The sequence below is a fragment of the Bos javanicus genome, chromosome 7 (genome assembly GCF_032452875.1).
Source record: "Bos javanicus breed banteng chromosome 7, ARS-OSU_banteng_1.0, whole genome shotgun sequence".
NCBI classification, from domain to species: domain Eukaryota; kingdom Metazoa; phylum Chordata; class Mammalia; order Artiodactyla; family Bovidae; genus Bos; species Bos javanicus.
This window is the reverse complement of record NC_083874.1, coordinates 83,018,640-83,038,230: the sequence shown is the minus strand read 5'-3', so window position 1 is coordinate 83,038,230 and position 19,591 is coordinate 83,018,640. Positions and strand designations below refer to the sequence as shown.

Here is a 19,591-nt window from a genome sequence, read left to right as displayed (position 1 = left end):
CTGCCCATGTTACAGTTGAATGTTTCTCAAAATAGGGGACTCACATAGGAGAGATGATTTTAAGCATTTTACAGACGAGGGATTTAATAAGTTGGGTCACAACTGAGAATGCTACTTGTTTCAGTTAGATACAGGAAAAACTAAGAAGGTGGTAAGATTGAATGAAAACCCATGTATATTTGATTGAATGAAAACCCATGTATATTTGGTACATACGATTCACAAACATTTGTTCCTCGTGAGACAGGATACTGGTGAGATGGGCGCCCTGCAGACGGCATTCCCGTTCAGCTGCATCCCACGTCCGTCGATGGGCAAAGTACTTGTAGCACTGCCCTTGAAATTTGTGCCAGCCATAGTCACATGTCTCCGTGTCTGGGAAGAAACAAGGATGGGCTTATTAAACTCACCTATATCATTCAAACTTGGTTCACTCATCCAAAAGTTCATAGACATCCCAAGCCACATCAATGCAATGTCCCTGAAGCAAGGGATTCACCAATTTTGGTTACAGTGACAAAGAAATCATGATAAAGAGAGCCCAGGTGATTCCTGCCAAATGAGTGACAATACATCTTAGGACTGGAAAGGCACTATCGAACTGCACTTTCCGTGATGAAAGCCAGTATCAGCAGGAGAAAAACTGGAAAAGGGGCCAATCAAAACCTCTGTAGGCTGCAGAGTCTACTGACTCACTTGTGAAGCAACTGGGGCTAATAATTTCTCACCAAACTTTTCTAAAGAGAAATCAGTCAAATGATAAGATAAGAATTCTTGCTAAAAGGATTATGAATGCTCTATTTGCATAATGACTTCAAAGGCTCTGGAAATAGTCCTTCCCCACTTCCCAGAGAGAGAGCTGCATGGTCACAGGTTCTTGTCACGTAGATTTACTAAGAGAAAAAAATTCTTCATCAATTGGCAGCTTCTGGGATATCACTAACAACTGTGAGCCTTTTTCCCAAAAGGAGAGGGAGTATAGGTAACTCCCAGTGCAAAAGCATCAGGATTTGAAGTTTATCAAGAGTGACTTTAACTTAGTAGCCCTCATTTCATCAAGCCATATGCACATATGTAGATATGTGTATGTGTATTAATATATACATATACTTTTTCTCTTTTGAAACAAGCATACTATAACCAGTATCCTGGTGAGATGAAAACATTTGTCAAATATGTTTAAATTTTACACTGGCAGTAAACTTCAGCTATATTTTCTAGATTGCCACTTTTTAAGTATATCAAAAGAAAGTAGTCTTGCACATAGCATTGACTTCTCACTGGCAACCTTCTCAGACTAGCCCATTCACTGCTGCTGCTAAGTCACTTCAGTCGTGTCCGACTCTGTGTGACCCCATAGACGGCAGCCCACCAGGCTCCGCCGTCCCTGGATTCTCCAGGCAAGAACACTGGAGTGGGTTGCCATTTCCTTCTCCAATGCAGGAAAGTGAAAAGTGAAAGTGAAGTCGCTCAGTCGTGTCCGACTCTTAGCAACCCCATGGACTGCAGCCTACCAGGCTCCTCCGTCCATGGGATTTTCCAGGCAAGAGTACTGGAGTGGGGTGCCATTGCTTTCTCCAAGCCCACTCACAGGTGAGATTAAAATATGCATTAAATGATGATCAATAGAAATCATTTTAACTTTCATAAAGCATCTCATGAAGATATTGAGCCAGTTACATGTAAAAATGAACAAAATGGCCAAGTTTATGAAAGTGGGGACGCTATGAAAACTCCACATTACCTAATGATCAGACGCCCCTCCCCTAAATTTTACTGATTGATGAAGATAACAAAACTCTATTAGATGAAATAAATGCTCATTTTATATGTCTGACTTGGGGGCCAAGCTGAAAGTCAGATTGTTTCCTGATTCTCACTCCATTTATTCCTCCTCCTATAACTCATTGTGGGAAATCATGCATGATGAGAGACTTAACTTTTTTCCTGGCTTCAGTGATTAAGCCAGAATCATACAACAGATGCAGCTTATCTCTGAGAACAGTCCTTATTTCAGTTTAGTCTATCAGGCCTGTTGTTTAGTTAGAGCCAGCTGACTAATTGATTTCAACAATGTGCACTGGAAGTTTTGAGTTGTATTACAGAGTTGTTTGGACACCACCAATCTCATAGGAAAGGACTCAAGACACAGATAGGCAGTTTTATAACAGTAGCACTCAGAACCCAAGAAGGAAGCCTATTTTGGCTACTTGGAAATAGCGGGTTTTCTTTTGGAAAGTTCACATGGAAGATTTCAGAGGAGAAGTGGGAGGGGTGCAGAGGAAACAGATCTTTATATATGAAAGGGTTGCGGGGGCGGGGGAGAGGTAGAATCGGGAAATTTGTTAAAATATCCTTACTGCCAGTCAGTGCTGTGATACTGCAATAGCATCAGTTCAGTTCAGTCACTCAGTCATGTCTGACTCTGTGACCCCAGGGACTGCAGCACGCCAGGCTTCCCTGTCCATCACCAACTCCCAGAGCTTGATCAAACTCATGTCCATCGAGTTGGTGATACCATCCAACCATAACCTTGGAAATTATCATTTATTTGAAGAAACACAGTTCAAGATTCTAGAGGATCCCTAGCTTACTGAATAATACATCAGAAAAAAATTATTCTCTACCCTCTTTCTTATCCTCTATTAGCCTAAACAGTTTTGGTCTGGTTTTCTTTGTCTTTTATCACTAAGAGAAAGTATTTTCCTCTTAAGTACAGAAAACCAAATGATCCTAAAAATTTAGATACATGACCATGACACTGCCCCAGTTCCTTTCTCAGTTAGCACATGTGTACAGAAAATAGAAGCAGTGTTTCTGCTAAAACCAAACAGGGACAGATTATTTATCTGTACTCTTCCAATGATTGTAAATAGATGTGCAAATACTTAACAGAGTGAATTTTTTTTAAAGAAGCCAAATAACCACACCAATTCACTTAATCCTTATTATTCATGAATTTAACAAACACGTAATGAAGGACAATGTGTCAAGCAGCACCTTCTAGCATGCAATTCTGAAAGGAGTTATCAGAAGCAGTTTGTCTTTTCAATCTTAGCTAAAAATAATGTGATACACATCTTATTTATTAAAAGGCAATGCTTTCAGATGATGCTTTCTTAGGCATCAGTCTACGTTTGGGAATATTTCTTATGCTTTAAGACTCCTATAGTCTATAGGTTATACTACAAAGTCCCACATTTAGTTTGGCCTGTGTATGTTGGGGGAAGATGGGGAGATTACAACAACACTTGTTCATGACCACAGAGGCTGAAATTGTCATTCTTAAACAACCTCACTAAAACTCTATTCTCCTTATGCTATATAGGTAACGTTTTCAACACTCCTAACATATAGGCCACAAGCCTTAAGAAACTGTCAACACTCTGGCACTTCTGTTTGGCAAGATGTATCTTGACTTGGGGGCAAATTGTGTGTACAGAACTGTCCCTCCATGGTTCTAAGACCTTCTTCTAGATTTTAAGATCTGTTATCATTCCACCAAATGCGTCCCCTCTTTCAGAGTTGCTGGGAGTTGGGAAGTTACTAAAGCAGAGAACAGAAAAGGTCAGCTGAAGAAACAACAACACAGTCATCACCGAAATTTGGATAGAAAACTGTTTAGAGAACAATGCCGCTGTTAATGAAGAAAACATTTGTTCTTAGGCAACCTGAAAAGAGGAGAAAAAAATCTTTCAGTGTCCTGGCAGTAAATCACAGGAGCACAGCTGCATCTGGTAAACAGACTGGGGTAGTTATTCCTCAGCGAACCTTGCTGTAAGATAAAATAGAAGGTACCTGAAAGGCGATACCAGAAACAAGAAGAAAAATGAAAACTTTTTCTTTTTAATATTCTCTTAAAAGGAAGTAAAAGGTAATTGCCCCCAAACTTCCTTCCAAAGATGTTACTGCTGAGTCTATCAGCTTCACATATAAATAAAATGCTTTTCGTTAAGAGTTACTTCAGAAGAGTGAAGATGTTGAAGAAATCTGGGCTTCCCAAGGCCACTGAGGTTCATTCTTCCCACTCTCTAATTTACTAGCTGTGTGACCTTGAACACATCACTTTTCCTTCCTGGGCCTCGATTTCTGGTCCACTTAACCCACAGAAATATTGCTGTCAGCCAAAGGAAATGGTGTACCTTGAAGCACGTGGTAAATTAAAAAGTAACCAACAAATAGTATCTCTTTGTATTCCCTGCCAAGAATTATGCTGAGTCAAGAAGATCAGAGCCTTTGTTTTGTTCAGAGCTCTATCACCAGCACCCAGAACAGTGCCTGTAAGACTGCAGGTGTTCAGAACACTTGCGGCACAAATAATTTTTTGAATCACTCCTTGTACTGGGAACGAAGTGAAGCCAGAATCATTTTAACACATACAAAAGGCTCAAGCACCTCACCCTTTCGTTTCCTTCAAAAAATAGCATCTTTCCTACTGTTTTCTTTAAAGAAGAGGATCTTGTTTGGTCAATTATCATATTTATATTTTACAATTTTGAAACAGACCCATCCTATGCAGTAAGGAAAAAGAAAAGAAAACCCTAAAAAACCCAAACATCATCCATCCCTTTCCTTTGGCAATGCAATGCACACTCCTTTTAGCTTTGCTTTAATTGTGTTGACATCCAGATTCATGCTGCAAAGCGGAATGTGGGGCCAGACCAATGTGTCTGAGTTATTAGACACTCATTTTCATTTTGTCTGGTGGAATGGAAGTTTGGCATTAAGCACTTTTATCAAAGCCAAACCACTGTATGACTTTAAGGAGAGGAAATCGATGTTCCAAAACTGAGTGTGCTGAGTATGCGATCTGTTTCTGATTGATGGGCTCAGAAATGTTACCGTTAACCACCCAAAATACACTCGCAGGTTGGCCATAAAATGCAAATTACAGGGATCACTCAATTCAAGCCATCATGAATTCAGGCCTTTCATTCAGAAAAAAATAGATTTTTCTTCAGTAGGAAAGGAACCTGGTTCATAATACCTTTTCTGTAGTATTTGCCAAGTCAAGGTGAATGTATTCACACAACTGCATTAACTCATTCTCCAGAGATGATCAACTATGAACAATAAGACCATTGAGTCTCAAATGCTGAGAGGAGAAAATACAGGCAATTAACACTGAATTCAATATCCTTGGTACAAGCTACGTATGTGATTAAGGTCCATGACTAGTCTGTCCCCAGGAAGAATATGTACCACAGTGTTCCTTTTGGTGGATGGATGTCCTTAAAGGCTCAGCATGCCTGTCTGCAATTCCATTCTATCAGTAAAACAACAATGATCCAATGAACATTATTGTTCAAATGTTGTGAGCTAAAAACGCATCAGGAAACCTAATGTATTTTGGCAATCTGCGAATTTCCTCTGCAGAAAAGAATATACAGTATGGTCAAAATTGCTAACAACAACAACAATAAAATCCAAATAATTATGACAAAGGGCTGTCCAGAATTAACAGTTGAGATGAAGTATCAATACTGTTCTTCATGCACATGTTGCAAAAGCTCTTACCTTGCTCACAAAGTGCACCAACGTAGCTCGGGAGGCAGAGACACCTGAAGGTATTAAAACCGTCAATACATGTGGCTCCATTGCGACAAGGATTAGAATGACATTCATCAAAATCTATAATAAAAGCCACAAAAGTACTTTCAGTAAAAGGTCAAAAGATCCTATTTCATAAGATTGCCAGGTAAAATACAGGATAGCCAGTTAAATTTGAATTCCAGATTAAAAAGAAGAAATTTTAGTACGTCACATCCTTTATTTAGGGCAAACTTGTACTAAAAACTCTTCTTTTTTAAATCTGAAATTTAAGTGTCACTGATCTAATATTTTTATTTGTTAAATCTGGCAACCCTAAGAAAATTTCAAGTATATTCAGAGTAAGGTCATTATCTCCATTGCTGTTAGATGAGTCCCATGAGCATTAAAACCAATAAAGAATCCCCCTAGCCTTCCCACCCCCAATTCTGACTCATGCTCTGACCACTTCAGTTGTGAAACACTGAAAATACTTCACTGGCTTCATAGCCTCCAGACCCTTCCCTTTCCAATATATCCTTCATTCAGCTGACTGTCATCTTCTTTAGGCACCATCAAGATAATTTTATTCACTGGCTTTTTTAAAATCTTTTTAAATGTTTAAATGTATTTTTCAATTTTTACAAAACTTTTAATTTTATATTGGAGTATAGCCAATTAACAATGCTGTGATAGTTTCAGGCGCACAGCAAAGGGACCCAGCCATATATACACATATCCATTCTCCCTCATTGGCATCTAAGCATTCCGAAGACACCGATTATCCAGGGTGGCAGTCGTCAGAATGCGGTCCCTGGACCAGCAGTATCGATATCACCTGAGAATATCAGAAATGCATGTTCCCAGGCCCATCCAAGACTTACTGACTGGTATTTGGAGGATGGGAACAACAAATTGTGTTTTACCAAGCCCTCCAGGTGATTCTCATGTACACTAAAGTCTTAGACTTTAGACTAGATCCCACTAGCTTTCCACTGTTCTTTCCCAGCGTTTCTCTCTCACAACCCACTAAGTAGGCATCCAGAATACTCGCGGTCCCCCAGACGCATCCTGCGTTTGCGGTCTCTGCTTTCGTTTGCTGTGTTGAGTCTTTCTCTCCCACTTATGAAAATCCTCCCTAATTTCAGTGTCTATATTGAATACAAACTTTCTAACAGACATCTATGATCTCTTGTGATGAAACTAATACCTTTATTTCATTGCATTTTGCAGTTACACTAAAAATTTAGTTAATGTTTATATAAGTATTAAAAATGAATATATGTGTGTTCGGTCACTTTGGTCATGTCCACCTCTTTGCGACCCCCTGGACTGTAGCCTGCCAGGCTCTTCTGTCAGTGGGGGTTCTCCAGGCAAGAATATGGAGTGGGTTGCCATCCCCTCCTCCAGAGGATCTTCTCAACGCAGGGATCTAACCCACATCTCCTGCATCTCCCATATAGCAGGCAGATTCTTTACCACTGAGCCACAAGGGAAGCCCAAAAATAAATATAAAAAATAAATTAAATTTCTAAGAGGTATATGCTGTATTCTTACCTAAAGAAATGACCTTAGTAGAAATGATAATATATTAATATCATAATAATGGTTTTATATTGTTTGCTAAGTGCCAGTCATTGATCAAACAGTTTCACATATATTAACTCATTAAATTATTTTCAATTGATTGTAATGTGAAAAAAAATGGGGGTCACACATATACTTTTATACTGCACACATAAATTTGAGGGCTTCCCACGTGGCTCAGTGGTAAAGAACCTGTTTGCCAATGCAGGAGACCTATCTTGATCCCTGGGTCAGGAAGATGCCCTGGAGAAGGAAATGGTAACCCACTCCAGTATTCCTGCCTGGAGAATTTCTTGGACAGGAGAGCCTGGAAGGCTACAGTCCAGGGGATTGCAAAGAGACAGATAGGATTTAGCAGCTAAACCACATAAAATATGTAAATTTGATATTTAAGATATAATGATTTCTTAAGTGTTATCTATTGTGACTCGATGGACATGAGTCTCAGTGAACTCCGGGAGTTGGTGATGGACAGGGAGGCCTGGTGTGCTGCGATTCATGGGGTCGCAAAGAATCGGACATGACTGAGCGACTGATCTGATCTGATCTGATTGTGATCTCTGTCTTCACTGGTTAGCACACAAATAGAACTAGCTCTGTTGACTTTTGCTCTTTTTTTTTTTTTTTAAAGATAAGCACTCTTTTAACATGAATGCTGGGGGTTTTATCTCAACATTTCTGTGTAATCTAAAGTATAAACTTTATTCAGTCATTATGAGAAAACCACTATGGTACTGCTAAAAGGAGCACCCGATGAGGAGCTCCCATCATTTTATTTCTTAGGGTCAAGGTCTGCTGCTACTGCTAAGTCGCTTCAGTCATGTCCAACTCTGTGCGACCCCATAGACGGCAGCCCACCAGGCTCCCCCGTCCCTGGGATTCTCCAGGCAAGAACACTGGAGTGGGTTGCCATTTCCTTCTCCAGTGCATGAAAGTGAAAAGTGAAAGTGAAGTCGCTCAGTCGTGTCCGACTCTTCACGACCCCATGGACTGCAGCCTACCAGGCTCCTCTGTCCATGGGATTTTCCAGCAAAAGTACTGGAGTGGGGTGCCATCACCTTCTCTGAGGGTCAAGGTCTATATTTAGCCAAATCAAAACTGGAGTCCTTTTTAAATTTTTCTTCAGGAGAAGGAACCCCAAATAAGAATGGAAGTAAAAGGGACTGATTTAGTAAAGAGACAATGACGTTCTTTGGAATCCAAAGAGAGGAGGAAGACAACAATGTCACAGCTCCTCGAGGGAGAAATGGACTAGGCTGGTCTCTGGGCACAGCCAGAGAAGGTACTTTCCCATGACACGCCAGAGCAGCAAGTCATCTCAAAACATAAAAACTCCCTATTTTTTAAATTGTTGTTTAGTCACTATGTCATGTCTGACTGTGACCTCATGGACTGTAGCCCACCAGGCTTCTCTGTCTGTGGGATTACGCAGGCAAGGATGCTGGAGTGGGTCACTATTTCCTTCTCCAGGGGCTCTTCCCGACCCAGGGATCAAATCTGCGTCTCTTAGGTCTCCTGCATTGGCAAGCAGGTTCTTTACCACTAGCGCCACCTGGGAAATCCATTTTTTAAATAGAGCTTTTTAAAAGAAATTTGCACTTAAATTGATAATTTATTGATACACAGATTTGGAGACAGATTAAAATTTTTGTCAGTATGTAAGCAAATACTGTATAGCAAACTTTACATTTGTAAAGCCTGAGTGTGAAAACCACACATAAATACAACTGACCTCAGTAATCTTCCTTGAGTCCTGGTGATATCAAGAAAATTCAATAAACATCTATCCCTGTTTCCCATAGACTACTTAAATTACTCTATGATTTTAATTTCATCTAACACACCATTCATCTACAATGGGCTTCTCTGAAATCCTCTGATGGATCCAAGCAACATAAACTCTCCCCCAATATGTCTTCTGGAAAAGCACTATGGTCTTTCAGGGAAGAACATCTTACCAAGTTCACACCGATCACCACTGTATCCTGGCACGCAGGTGCACACGTAGGAAGTTTCAGTAGGATAACAGGTGCCCCCATTGAGGCACGGGTTCATTTTGCAACGATCAGGTCCTACCAGGTTCAGGAAAGTAAGAAGAGCAATTAGGCTCATCTCTCAGTTTCAACATATTTTAGCATAAAAATGCCGTTTTTTGCTACCATAACATAAGGCTTTACCATAGCACTACACATAAAAATTAAGATTAACTTTACTCTCTGGAGTGTTTCTTGGCATTATAACTAATTATTACAAATTGCGTCTATTCATTTCTGGAATCCAATCAATCATCATTATTTTTAAACAGTATTTTGTATGGTATCTGGCAACTAATTAATATATTCTACTGCAGATTTAGTTGGCATGATAATGGCAATTGATTTTAGTCAAAATGATTACACGTATGTGCACAGTGAATGGAACATGTATTCTTTTAAACGAGGTTAGTTCATGTGAAATGGCTGGATACACAGAACATGCATTCTTTTTAGCATTGGCTTGTTACCATCATTTAAATTATTATTGCCTTTTACCACTTAATGCTCAGAAACTTTTTCTTCGAAAGTGTGCACTGAAGTCTCTTCTGCTACATTAATATGCTTTTTCCAAAAACACGTTCCAATTGTACTCCTTTAAACTATACTTGAAGAAAAGCAACACATGGATTAAACTCTACTGTGTAAAAACAAACCCAAATACAAAAATCTCACCTCAAGTGAAACCCCAAAATTTTATTACAATTTTCTTACTAAAAACACAAAATTGACACTCCTAGGTGATCAATATAAAGGCCAGAGGTACAAATGTATAAGGAGAAAACAGTTTAATACATATTTTCTAAATCCAAGTACTTTTAGACTAACTGAGGCACATCTGTTATTCTGTAATATCGCATGGGTAATTATATTTATATTAATAGCTTATATACATTATTTGAACACTTTTCCAGAAGTGCTTGCTTCAATGTTTAAGAATCCAAATGAGAGCTAACCATTTTTTACAAAAGAACTGAAATAAATAGGCTATATAGTTTCAAAAATTTTAAGACCTGAAAGTCTGAAATAATTGCACATGAAGAAAAGAAGATATGCACTTATGAAACATGAGAAACAGGTATGGCTGAAGAAAATAACTGAGCCTTTCCCACCCAGGAAAGTCAAACTCACACTTTCTGAGTGTTAAGCAAATTCTGGACTACTAGAAAGACTTGATAGGGGCACATGTGCACGTGTGGGTTCATGATAATTAGGTTAATTCAGATGCTTGCAACTGTTTCTTCAAAAGTGACCCCAACTGTGCTAAGACTCTCCCTATAGTTCTAAAGATCTCCCTACTTTTGCCTTCTGCTTTTGAAAACACGCTGCTTAGATGACAAGGCTACGGTCAACAACACTTCTACATGCTGCTCTCAGTGCAAAACCAAAATGACACTAAAGTGAAAGTGGTTGGTAAAGTGACGTGCCACAGAAACGTGAAGTACAGCGTTACTCCCACCACAGACACGGGACATCATGCGAGAGTGCAGGACACGGGCTTGGCGAGGGAGGGGGCTGTGAACTGAAGGCAGTTTCGATCAGGAGAAGTTTTGTTTTCACTCATTTCATTCTTCCCTAAGCAGTGTGTAGTCATCTCGGAAAGTTGAAACTGCAGCAAATAGACCAGGGGATCCAATAGGAGCTTTTTTTATTGAATTCACCTAAAGTGACACTTGGTTTTGCAAGGACGCAAGCTCTGATTCTAGGTAAACATTACGAATTGGGCAACTGGTACACATTTCTCATTTGTCAAATCCAACTCTCTCTATAGATACAGTTATTACCAGTGATTTCTCTATCATATTTCCTCTAATCTGAAGTATATTTCAACTAAATTACAAAAGAATAAATATTGGCCAGATTACTAGGTTATCATTTACAGATTCAATCAAGAGTGACCAAAAAAAAAAAAAAAACACAAAAATCCATCAGCCACCTTTGATCAGATGTATTCACAAAATACTTCATCATTTATAAAAGTTACACTTTATGACTATTTCACTCTATCTGAAGCACAACAAAACTGAAGCATTGGTAGCACAAAAGATAAGGTTGCAACGCTCAGAAGAATAACTCTTAAGTATAGCCATGCTGTAAAAACATACTCATTAAAATAAAACATATTTTTAATCAGCACAGTCCTAGAAGTACTATTTTTTGGTTTCTTTTTTTCTTTTTCTAGGTAGCAACTAGGTGGTGATAGCTACTTATGGATTCCACTAACATTATTATTCCCACCGTTCTTGGAAAACACCATTAAACTCAACTTTTCAACATTATCAACTAGACTAAAAGGAAAATAAATTCTACAGAGTAAATATTCCAAGATCTCTGCTTTACATGTAATTAAATATTATTCATTTTTATACTATATTAACAGAAAACCACCAAAGATCAGTGGAAAAAACCACCTACTCTGGAGCGAGGCCCATCTGGGTTCAAATACCACTTTACCATGATGTGTGTGGCTACAACCCTGGGCCAATTACAGAGCCTCTCTGAACCTCCATGCCCTACCCTTTTAAATGGAGATAATAATGTACGCATTGTGGCCTTTCTGTGAAGCTCAAATGGCATAGTCTATATGAACCAGTATCAAATTCATGCTTCCTGTCTACCAGCAAAAAACTAGAAATCTCTCAACAGGCAGAGTTTGAATATATACCAAATGAATACTCACTGTGGCTAGGCACTGTGTTAGAAGCATTAGGTAGACTACCTATCTAAAGCAAGGAAATTACACAAAAGTATGAACTTATAACCGATATTGTGTGAACCATGTTAAGTATTTATTAGAGTTACTAGTCTCATTTGTAAAGGCCTGACAGATTTTAATATTGCCATAATAACACCCATTCATTAGAGTTTTTTTTTTTTTTTTAATAAGATACTTTTCCTGTTCCTAAAGCTAAGATGTATAACTATGGGACCTAAGACAAAGTCATACGTAAGTTGTGGATAAAGTCAAATTGAATTTTTATACCATTAACAACTTCAGGTTTTCCATGTTGCAATTGAAAAAAAAAAAAGAAACAACATGTTTCTTAAACCCAGAAAAATACAAAGTTTATCTTGGAAGCCCCCAGTCTATACTTACTTTCTTTGCATCTCATTAGGGAATCAATACTATGGCCTGTTCTGCTGTATGTGAACAATACAAAGAACCTTCACCCCTTTCACAGTACAACACAATTATATAAATAAATATGTTAGGACCAAGGGACTGTTTCCACGTTTGGAAACAGATTTATCAACATTGTGTCCTTACCTGGTAAATAGACTGCTGTGCCTTCCACTGACTCTTCATTAATGCCAATCAGGAAACTGGTTTCGTTAGAAGTTTCCAGAAGGGGAAATGATGGTGTTGCAAGCTCAGTATTTAACTCTGTGGTGCTTAGTGTTGCCTGCTTATTAGAATCAAGCATCCTCGTCGGTACTTGCTGTTTGGGGGCCGCTACTGTGGAATCCTCCCCTCTGATCAAAGCTGCCTGTGTTTCAGGGCTTATTTCCAGAGGAGAAGGGATGGTGGGCCGCTCAGAAGTCTGTGGGCTGGGCTGAGGCACCACACCTGCCTCGACCCCGTGAATCACAGAAGCAGAAGTAGAATGTGGCCACAGTGTAGCACCTTCTAACTTCGTTTCACTTGCAGCTGTGACAATCGCCTCAGCCTCAGGGGTTTCAATACTGGGAAACACCTTGACTGTTTCCCCAGAAACCTGGACACTGGTTGTGCTGTCAGAATTTTGGAAAATCTCAATTTCTTCTTGAGCAATTAGTTCTGTGGCAGAAGCCTCCGTTGGTTCTAATAGTTTAGGCTTACTTTCATCTTCTGAAGGCTCTGTGTCAGGAGGTAAGGATGGAGGCTCAGTTATGTAAAAGTCTTCTTCACTTGAGGGTTTGAAAGTCGCTTCAATGTTTGCAAGTTCTCCAGAGGATACTGGGGGTGTGCTGGCATCTGTACTTGGCAGAGCACTTGGCTGCAAGTCCTCTGAGTGCTCAGAGTCTCCACTGCCTAAGTGGATGCTGAGTGGAGGAAATGATGGTGTCTGAGAGAGCAGCTCTGAAAAAGCTGAAACTGTGGATGTGTCGATGGAATCCGGCAGACGGGCTCCTTCCATCACATCAGGTGCCTCTGTTAAACTCTGAGCCGTCAGGTAGGTAGTACCAATACTTACGTAGGGGGTAGGATCTGTCAGTGCCTCCTCAGCCCCAGAAGAGAACTCTGGTTGGAAAGAGGGACTTACATATTTCTTTGCTTCATCCTCATTCTGTGTCCTTTCCAAATAGCCCAACGTTGATATGACTTCACTTTGGTCTGCAATAGCCTGGCCATCAGACAAAGTGCTTGATTCAAAGATGTCCTCCAGGGTTTTGGCTTCAGTTTTTGACTCTGGATTAACTGTGGCAGACTTACTAGGAATGGGCAGAGATGTGGCTGTGGGAAGCAAAACGTCTAATTCTGTCTCTGAGCTAAGGATGGGGATCCCAGTCGTGAAGATAAAGTCTGTGTGATCTAATGGATTTCTGTCTTCAGGAGCCTTCGATTCAGGTGTTGCCTGAGTGTAATTAGCCAGCAGAATATCACCAGAAGCCTCAAAGTTTTCCTCGGTTGAAGACAGGTTAACAGCTGCCTCATACTTCTCTTGAACTTGAGTGCTCTCTTCACTACTGTCAGGCGGTCCCGAGGGTACTTCTGGATCCAAGTCCGTCTGCATTCCAAGGATGTCTTCATATATTGGTTTAGTGTGATCAATATCTATGATAGTATTTTTATCTGATGTGAGCTCAGGTATAATTTCAAGGATGGTACTCTCCGTCATTGTCAATATTAAATCCTTGTCCTCTTTGTCCAGATCTATAATAATACTTTCAGTGGCTTTTCTTTTGTCGGGTTTCAGCGTGGAATCCTTGAATCCCCCGAAATGGTCTTGGAAACTATCTGCGGCACCTTCTGTGGCCTTCTCATATGATGCTGTGCTTGCCGGTGTGCCGGTTGCTTCAGGAGAGCCTTCTCTCTGCTCAGGATGAAGCGGCAGCACCATTGAAACTGTCGGGAATCCATTAACAGTAACAGCTTCGACACTTGGAACCTTGGGATGTTTTTCCAGGGATCTATCAGAAACAAATGTGGTGCTTCCTTGCCTAGTTGCCTGAGTCATTCCAGAAGCGTGGACTTCTGCACCAACGGCATCCAATTCCCCAGAACCTTCTCCAGAATGTTCATAAAACAGGTCAGATGGTTTCAGTGTTGATGTAACAAATCCTTTGGCCATTTCAAGATCATATGTTCTAGCCAGAAAATCAGTGGCAGGGGTTGCTGTTTCTTTAGTTTCTGCTGTCATAGAATTCTCGCTAGAGACTTGATCAGTCAGAGGCTGTGGTCTACTGGTCTGGATTTCTTCTGCCCTACGGTGCGTCTGATTTTGAGGCTGTCCGGGGCCTGTGGAAAAAGTGAGAGGTGCCGTGAAGGGCCCTTCTGTTCTGGCGTCACTTAAAATTTCTGGTAGCGTTGTGCTGGATGTTGTCTCACCATCTTCAAAAATGCTGTCTGTTTTGGAAATGAGTGGTCTCATTTCATTTGCTACATTTTCCATTCCCTCATAGTCTCCACTTGTATCATTTAAGATGCTGGCTTCTAAACTTTGTACTTGAGAAGTCAGGGGATATAATGTGCTAAGGACTTGTTCTATTTCAGTAAAATTCACTGATCCTAGAGTAGGCAAAACTTCTTCCCCAGATCCCAGTCCAGAGAATATAAGATCTGTATCTGACTCTTTAATTATCGGGCTCGTAACTTTGGGAAAGGGTTTTATACTCTCTTCCTCTTTGATGGTTGAACCTGCAATTACACTTTCAGCTGGTACTGATTCAGTCACTGAGGCAGTAGCTAAGAAAAAATGGGATTTTTCAGTAACTTCAGGGAGAGTAGTGTACAATGCCAAGCCCTTTGAATCTAGAGTTGGAGTGGACACGTCAGCTAAGGAAATGACTTCCTCCTCCATTCTCTCATCAGTACTGTAAGTTTTCTTTGTCGTTAGTGTGAAATAACCTGTGGTTTGGAGTCCAGGTTCAGGAAATGTCTGTGAATCAAAAGTTGTTTGTTCTGGTGCAACAGAGCTTTGAAGGGGTTCAAAAGATTCTTGTTCTTGAGTCTTTTCCTCTGATACTATTTCACTTCCATTTCCTTGCGTTACAGGGTTGACTTCTTGTCTAGGCCATAATTCGTCTGGCTCCACAGTTGGGGGAAAGTCCATTGAAACTGTGTGATTCTCCTTCACCTCCCCCTCTTCGGTTGAAGCTTTAGTACTCTTAGCTTCTGCTGTTGGCAAAATGGTGGATCTTTGATCAGTTTCACTGATAGCACCTTCTTCTCCCAATCGTTGGTCAATAAATGGGGAATCTGTTCCAGAGGCTTTTCCCGCGGCACTGGGAAACACTTGGTCAACAGAGCTGCTTACTGAGAGCAAGGGCTCACCTGAGCCCTCAGCAGAGGCTGTGAATTCTTCCCAAGGGAAGGCTGAGGTGCTGACCAAGGTGCTGCCAGGTTCTTCCGAGTCAGCAGTGTGGTTACTGAGGTCCGAGGTAGGTGTTACAGATGGTAACATCTGGGTATCCTTAAATGCTGCATCCCCTGAGCCTTCCATCATCACTATTTCTTCTTTTGTTATGGGATAAGATACTGTCGAGTATTCTCTGAAGTCACCACTGAAATCTTCCTCCAAAGGAAAATCTGTAGAAAAGCCCTTTATTTCTGCCCTGTGAGTTGGCTCTCCTGAGATCTCTGAAACCAAGTTTTCCTTAGATGTTTGGCTTATAGTTTCAGCAACCTCCCTGTCCACTGCAGTACTTAAGACTTGTTCGGTTGGCTCAAAAGGGAATACAGTTTCCACATTTGGAGACCAAGTGCCAGCTGCCTCCTCTTCAGCTAGAATTTCAGGCTCTAAATTTAATGAAAGTGAAGAAACAGTGGTGGTTTCTGGGTCAACAGCAGCTTCTCCGGAGCCCTGCTCCATAAAGAGAGAGACGGGGCTCCCTGGGACAGTAGGTGACCCTTCCAGAACCCCAGGTTGACTGCTAAGGCTGGGATCTGTGGTCTGTGCTGCCAGATTGTCTAAAACTTCTGTTTCTGTAAAGACAACAGTAGAACTTGTCGTTTCCCTTTCAGACTGTGTGGGTGTCATCTGGGATGTGAAACTCTTCCTAGTAGCAGCTGCTGAATCATCAGGTGGAGTTTCACTTGAGCTTTCTAACTCAGACGGTGAAACAAACTGATCTAATCGCTGTGTAGGGGAATGTACCTCAACTGTAGAAGCTGTATCTGTAGTTCCCTTCTCCTCCTCTTTCCTTGTTGTTTCCTCCAGAGGTGGACTGAAAACCCACTCATAAGTGTCTGTCTCCCTTACAAATTTGGTAGGCACTACTGCAGAAACCTGTTCAGAAATTGAATATACAGTGGTTGTAGGAACATCCACAAGGCTCTCCGTGATCACGATCTTGCTGGTGTCTGAAGTAACGCGGGGGTCTGTAGTATTTCTCTGTGATAAATCAGTTATCATGGCAAATATTTTATCTTTGTCTTCTTCTGCTTCCCCAGAGCCTTCCGGAATTGGAATTGAAGGACTTCCTGAGAACTCGACAGTGTGTCTAGGGGTTATTTCCACCCAGCTTTCTACTGTGGACAACGGCTCATCAGACTGTGGAGTGCCTGTTAAGATAAATGATGCATCCTCTGAGACAGGTGCTGATACAGAACTTGCAACCATACTTGGAGTATGTGTGGTAGAACTTTTTTCTGCCTCTTCACCAAACGTTCCTTCGGTAGCCCCTGAAAAGATGATTTTTTGAGATTCCTGGTCAATGGCAGCATCTCCTGAAGACTCTTCAGGAAACAGAGGTACCGATTCAGCATGTTCATGCACCAGATGATCAAGTTCAGGATTTTTCTCTGTGATTGAGTCTGGCCCCTCAGTGGCTTCTCCCTCATGGATTGAGGCTGTGGGGAAAATATCAGGCTCGCCACTTGAGAAAGGCTCTGCTGTTTCAGGGTAAATCTCGGGTCTCCACGTAATTTCAAGGGACTCCGTTGTTTCTTTAGATTCATTAGGTTGCATGGCAGTGGACAGTCCAGCATGGGTGATTATAAACTGATGGCTATCACTTTCACTGCTGTCTGAAAAATTTTGAGAAGGTGCAACACTTTCGAACTGGCCACGCCTAGCTTCTGCTGCTTCTGGGTCCTTGGGAACAGTGGTAACTACATGCTTCCCATTTATGTACTGCACGGATGGGGTGGTCGTGACATCAGTGGCATTGGCACACTCCTCATCTTCTTCATCCTCTTCACTGTGCAACATACCAAGTAACTCAGGTAAAATTTCAGCAATTAGATCGTGCTCTGGATCTGTTTCTTCACTACAAGGCTCATCTTCTTTAGATTCTGAATCTATTGGATGACCACTTACACTGAAATCACTCATTCGACCTGAAAAAAACAAAGAGTTTTCACAATACTTAAATAGAAGATTTGGCAGTGTACGATAGAAGAAATCGATAGCAAGGCTGGCTGATCACACTCTCACACAAAAAGAAGGATTCAAATCTGTTCACAGTAAGAGCAATCACCCTTCTACACATGGTTCTCAGTCTTCGCATTTGCTGTTTGATATTAACAACGGGAAAGATAAATCCAATTGTAGCAACAGGTCACAAAAGCTCTTCAACATGTTTAACAAAACCACATCCTTAAAACGAAACAAGGCACCAGGTACACACAGTGTAATCATGAAATGGAAGAATTCATCTCTGTGCAAACTGGAAAAAAAAAATTTCAAGTTAAGATCCCTTCACGAGATCATACAGAAAAAAGTAACTGTTGTCCTTCATGTTGGTGAATGCAAAGATACCCTCTATTGAATAGGGAAGTGAGAAGCAATTTCTTCTGGCCTCCTGTCATAATTTACTCTAGAGAAGACTGTTTTTAGAAAAGTAAAAGAGAGGTTTCTTTACAGCCCTTTCACAGTGTGATGACAATCCTGTCCCACGCAACAGTAAGACAAGACTTAGCTGTGTAATAAACTGCAGCAACATTCCATGCACAAGGGCAGGAAGCCCTGGGGAGGAGGGGCTGGGGGTCTCCTTGCAGGGCTGTCTCACAGAAAGCACCAGGAAAGAAGAGCCCTCCACACCTTTCCAGCTTTATCTGTAATGAGAGGTGATCTGGCCTGGGGCAATTGTCATTCTTTTCATTAACCTTTTCTCCAAAAGAAGTTCAGGAGTCACTTCTAAACATTAGAACTAGCATACCTGAAATAACACCTATCCTCAGAACATTTCCTAGACTGTAGATTGCCACAGGGTATCAACCACTAAGCCCATCTGTCTTTTCTCTCTCCAAAAATCCACCAGCAAAGCTCCTCATCCAAACACCAGGAGGGGGACATTCCGCACCCTCATTTGCATCGGAGTGGAATTCAGTGGTCCTTGGAGAGGGTTTCAGAATCACGGCAGCACGGACAGGTACCTGTGGGTGTTCTGACCCCAGGAAAGACACAGAGAAGCTCGTAGGGTTGCCCGGGGTCTCGCCCTCTGGTCCCGGGAACACTGTTGCAGATACAGCTTTCAGCCTAGCCCTGATCCATGCCACACATGCTTAGGTTGAACCTGAGAACTTACAGGAGGAATAATAATTACAACGACGGAATCACTCCTACCCTCTATTGGTAGGGAAATGGCTTCTGTTGTCAGAAGCCACTCCCCGTCACCCAACATCTAACATTTCCTGATGGCAAAAAAGAAAAACACTCTATTGAGACGGTAGCAATATTGTCTGTATTCTTTGCATGCGTGTGTGTTTCAGTCATGTCTGACTCTTTGCCATTGTATTCTCTGTGTCAGCATAAATACAGAAGTATATGAACATCCAATAAAAACTCTACAGAGCTCCTTCTGTTTTTAACTATGGTTTGCTAATTAAAAAAAGAGAGACCGCAAAACGTTTATGTAAGTAGAAGATATATTGTATTTACATTAATCCCTTTCACTCTAATAAAAACAAAAAAGAAAACTTTTTTCTCTGTATCCCATCTTCACTATATTGCCACCATAAAATATCAGTACTATTTGTGTCAGAGTAGGTCACTCTTCCCTACTACATGTGCATCCTATTTAACTTTCACACACTACAAATCACTCCTTATATCTCCACTGAATACATTCGGTGCCTCAATCATGTAAACAAAGTGGGATAGGTATTCAAATGAACAAAAAATACTGCTACCCTAAACAGAAATGTGATCAATACATAACTCTGGCATATTACAAAAATATAAAACCCCACCTAGAGGGGTGGGATGGGGTGGGAGGTTGAAGGGAGGTTCAAGAGGGAGGGGACATATGTATTAGCTATGGCTGATTCATGTTGATGTAGGGCAGAAATCAATACA

At 40.9% G+C, this 19,591-nt stretch overlaps 1 protein-coding gene across 4 annotated transcripts in view; it reads right to left on the bottom strand.

The window, feature by feature from the left end:
• Window positions 1-19,591, bottom strand: part of VCAN (versican) — a 120,488-nt gene that overhangs the window by 32,561 nt on the left and 68,336 nt on the right. For 2 of the 4 annotated variants that reach the window (XM_061424332.1, XM_061424333.1), the window contains 4 exons: window positions 12,418-17,631; window positions 9,075-9,188; window positions 5,518-5,631; window positions 217-375 (listed from right to left, as the gene is read on the bottom strand). In XM_061424332.1, coding sequence (XP_061280316.1) covers window positions 217-375; window positions 5,518-5,631; window positions 9,075-9,188; window positions 12,418-17,631 — 5,601 coding nt within the window. The remainder of the gene's footprint in view (window positions 1-216; window positions 376-5,517; window positions 5,632-9,074; window positions 9,189-12,417; window positions 17,632-19,591) is intronic. The other 2 variants (XM_061424335.1, XM_061424336.1) reach the window with 1 other exon arrangement.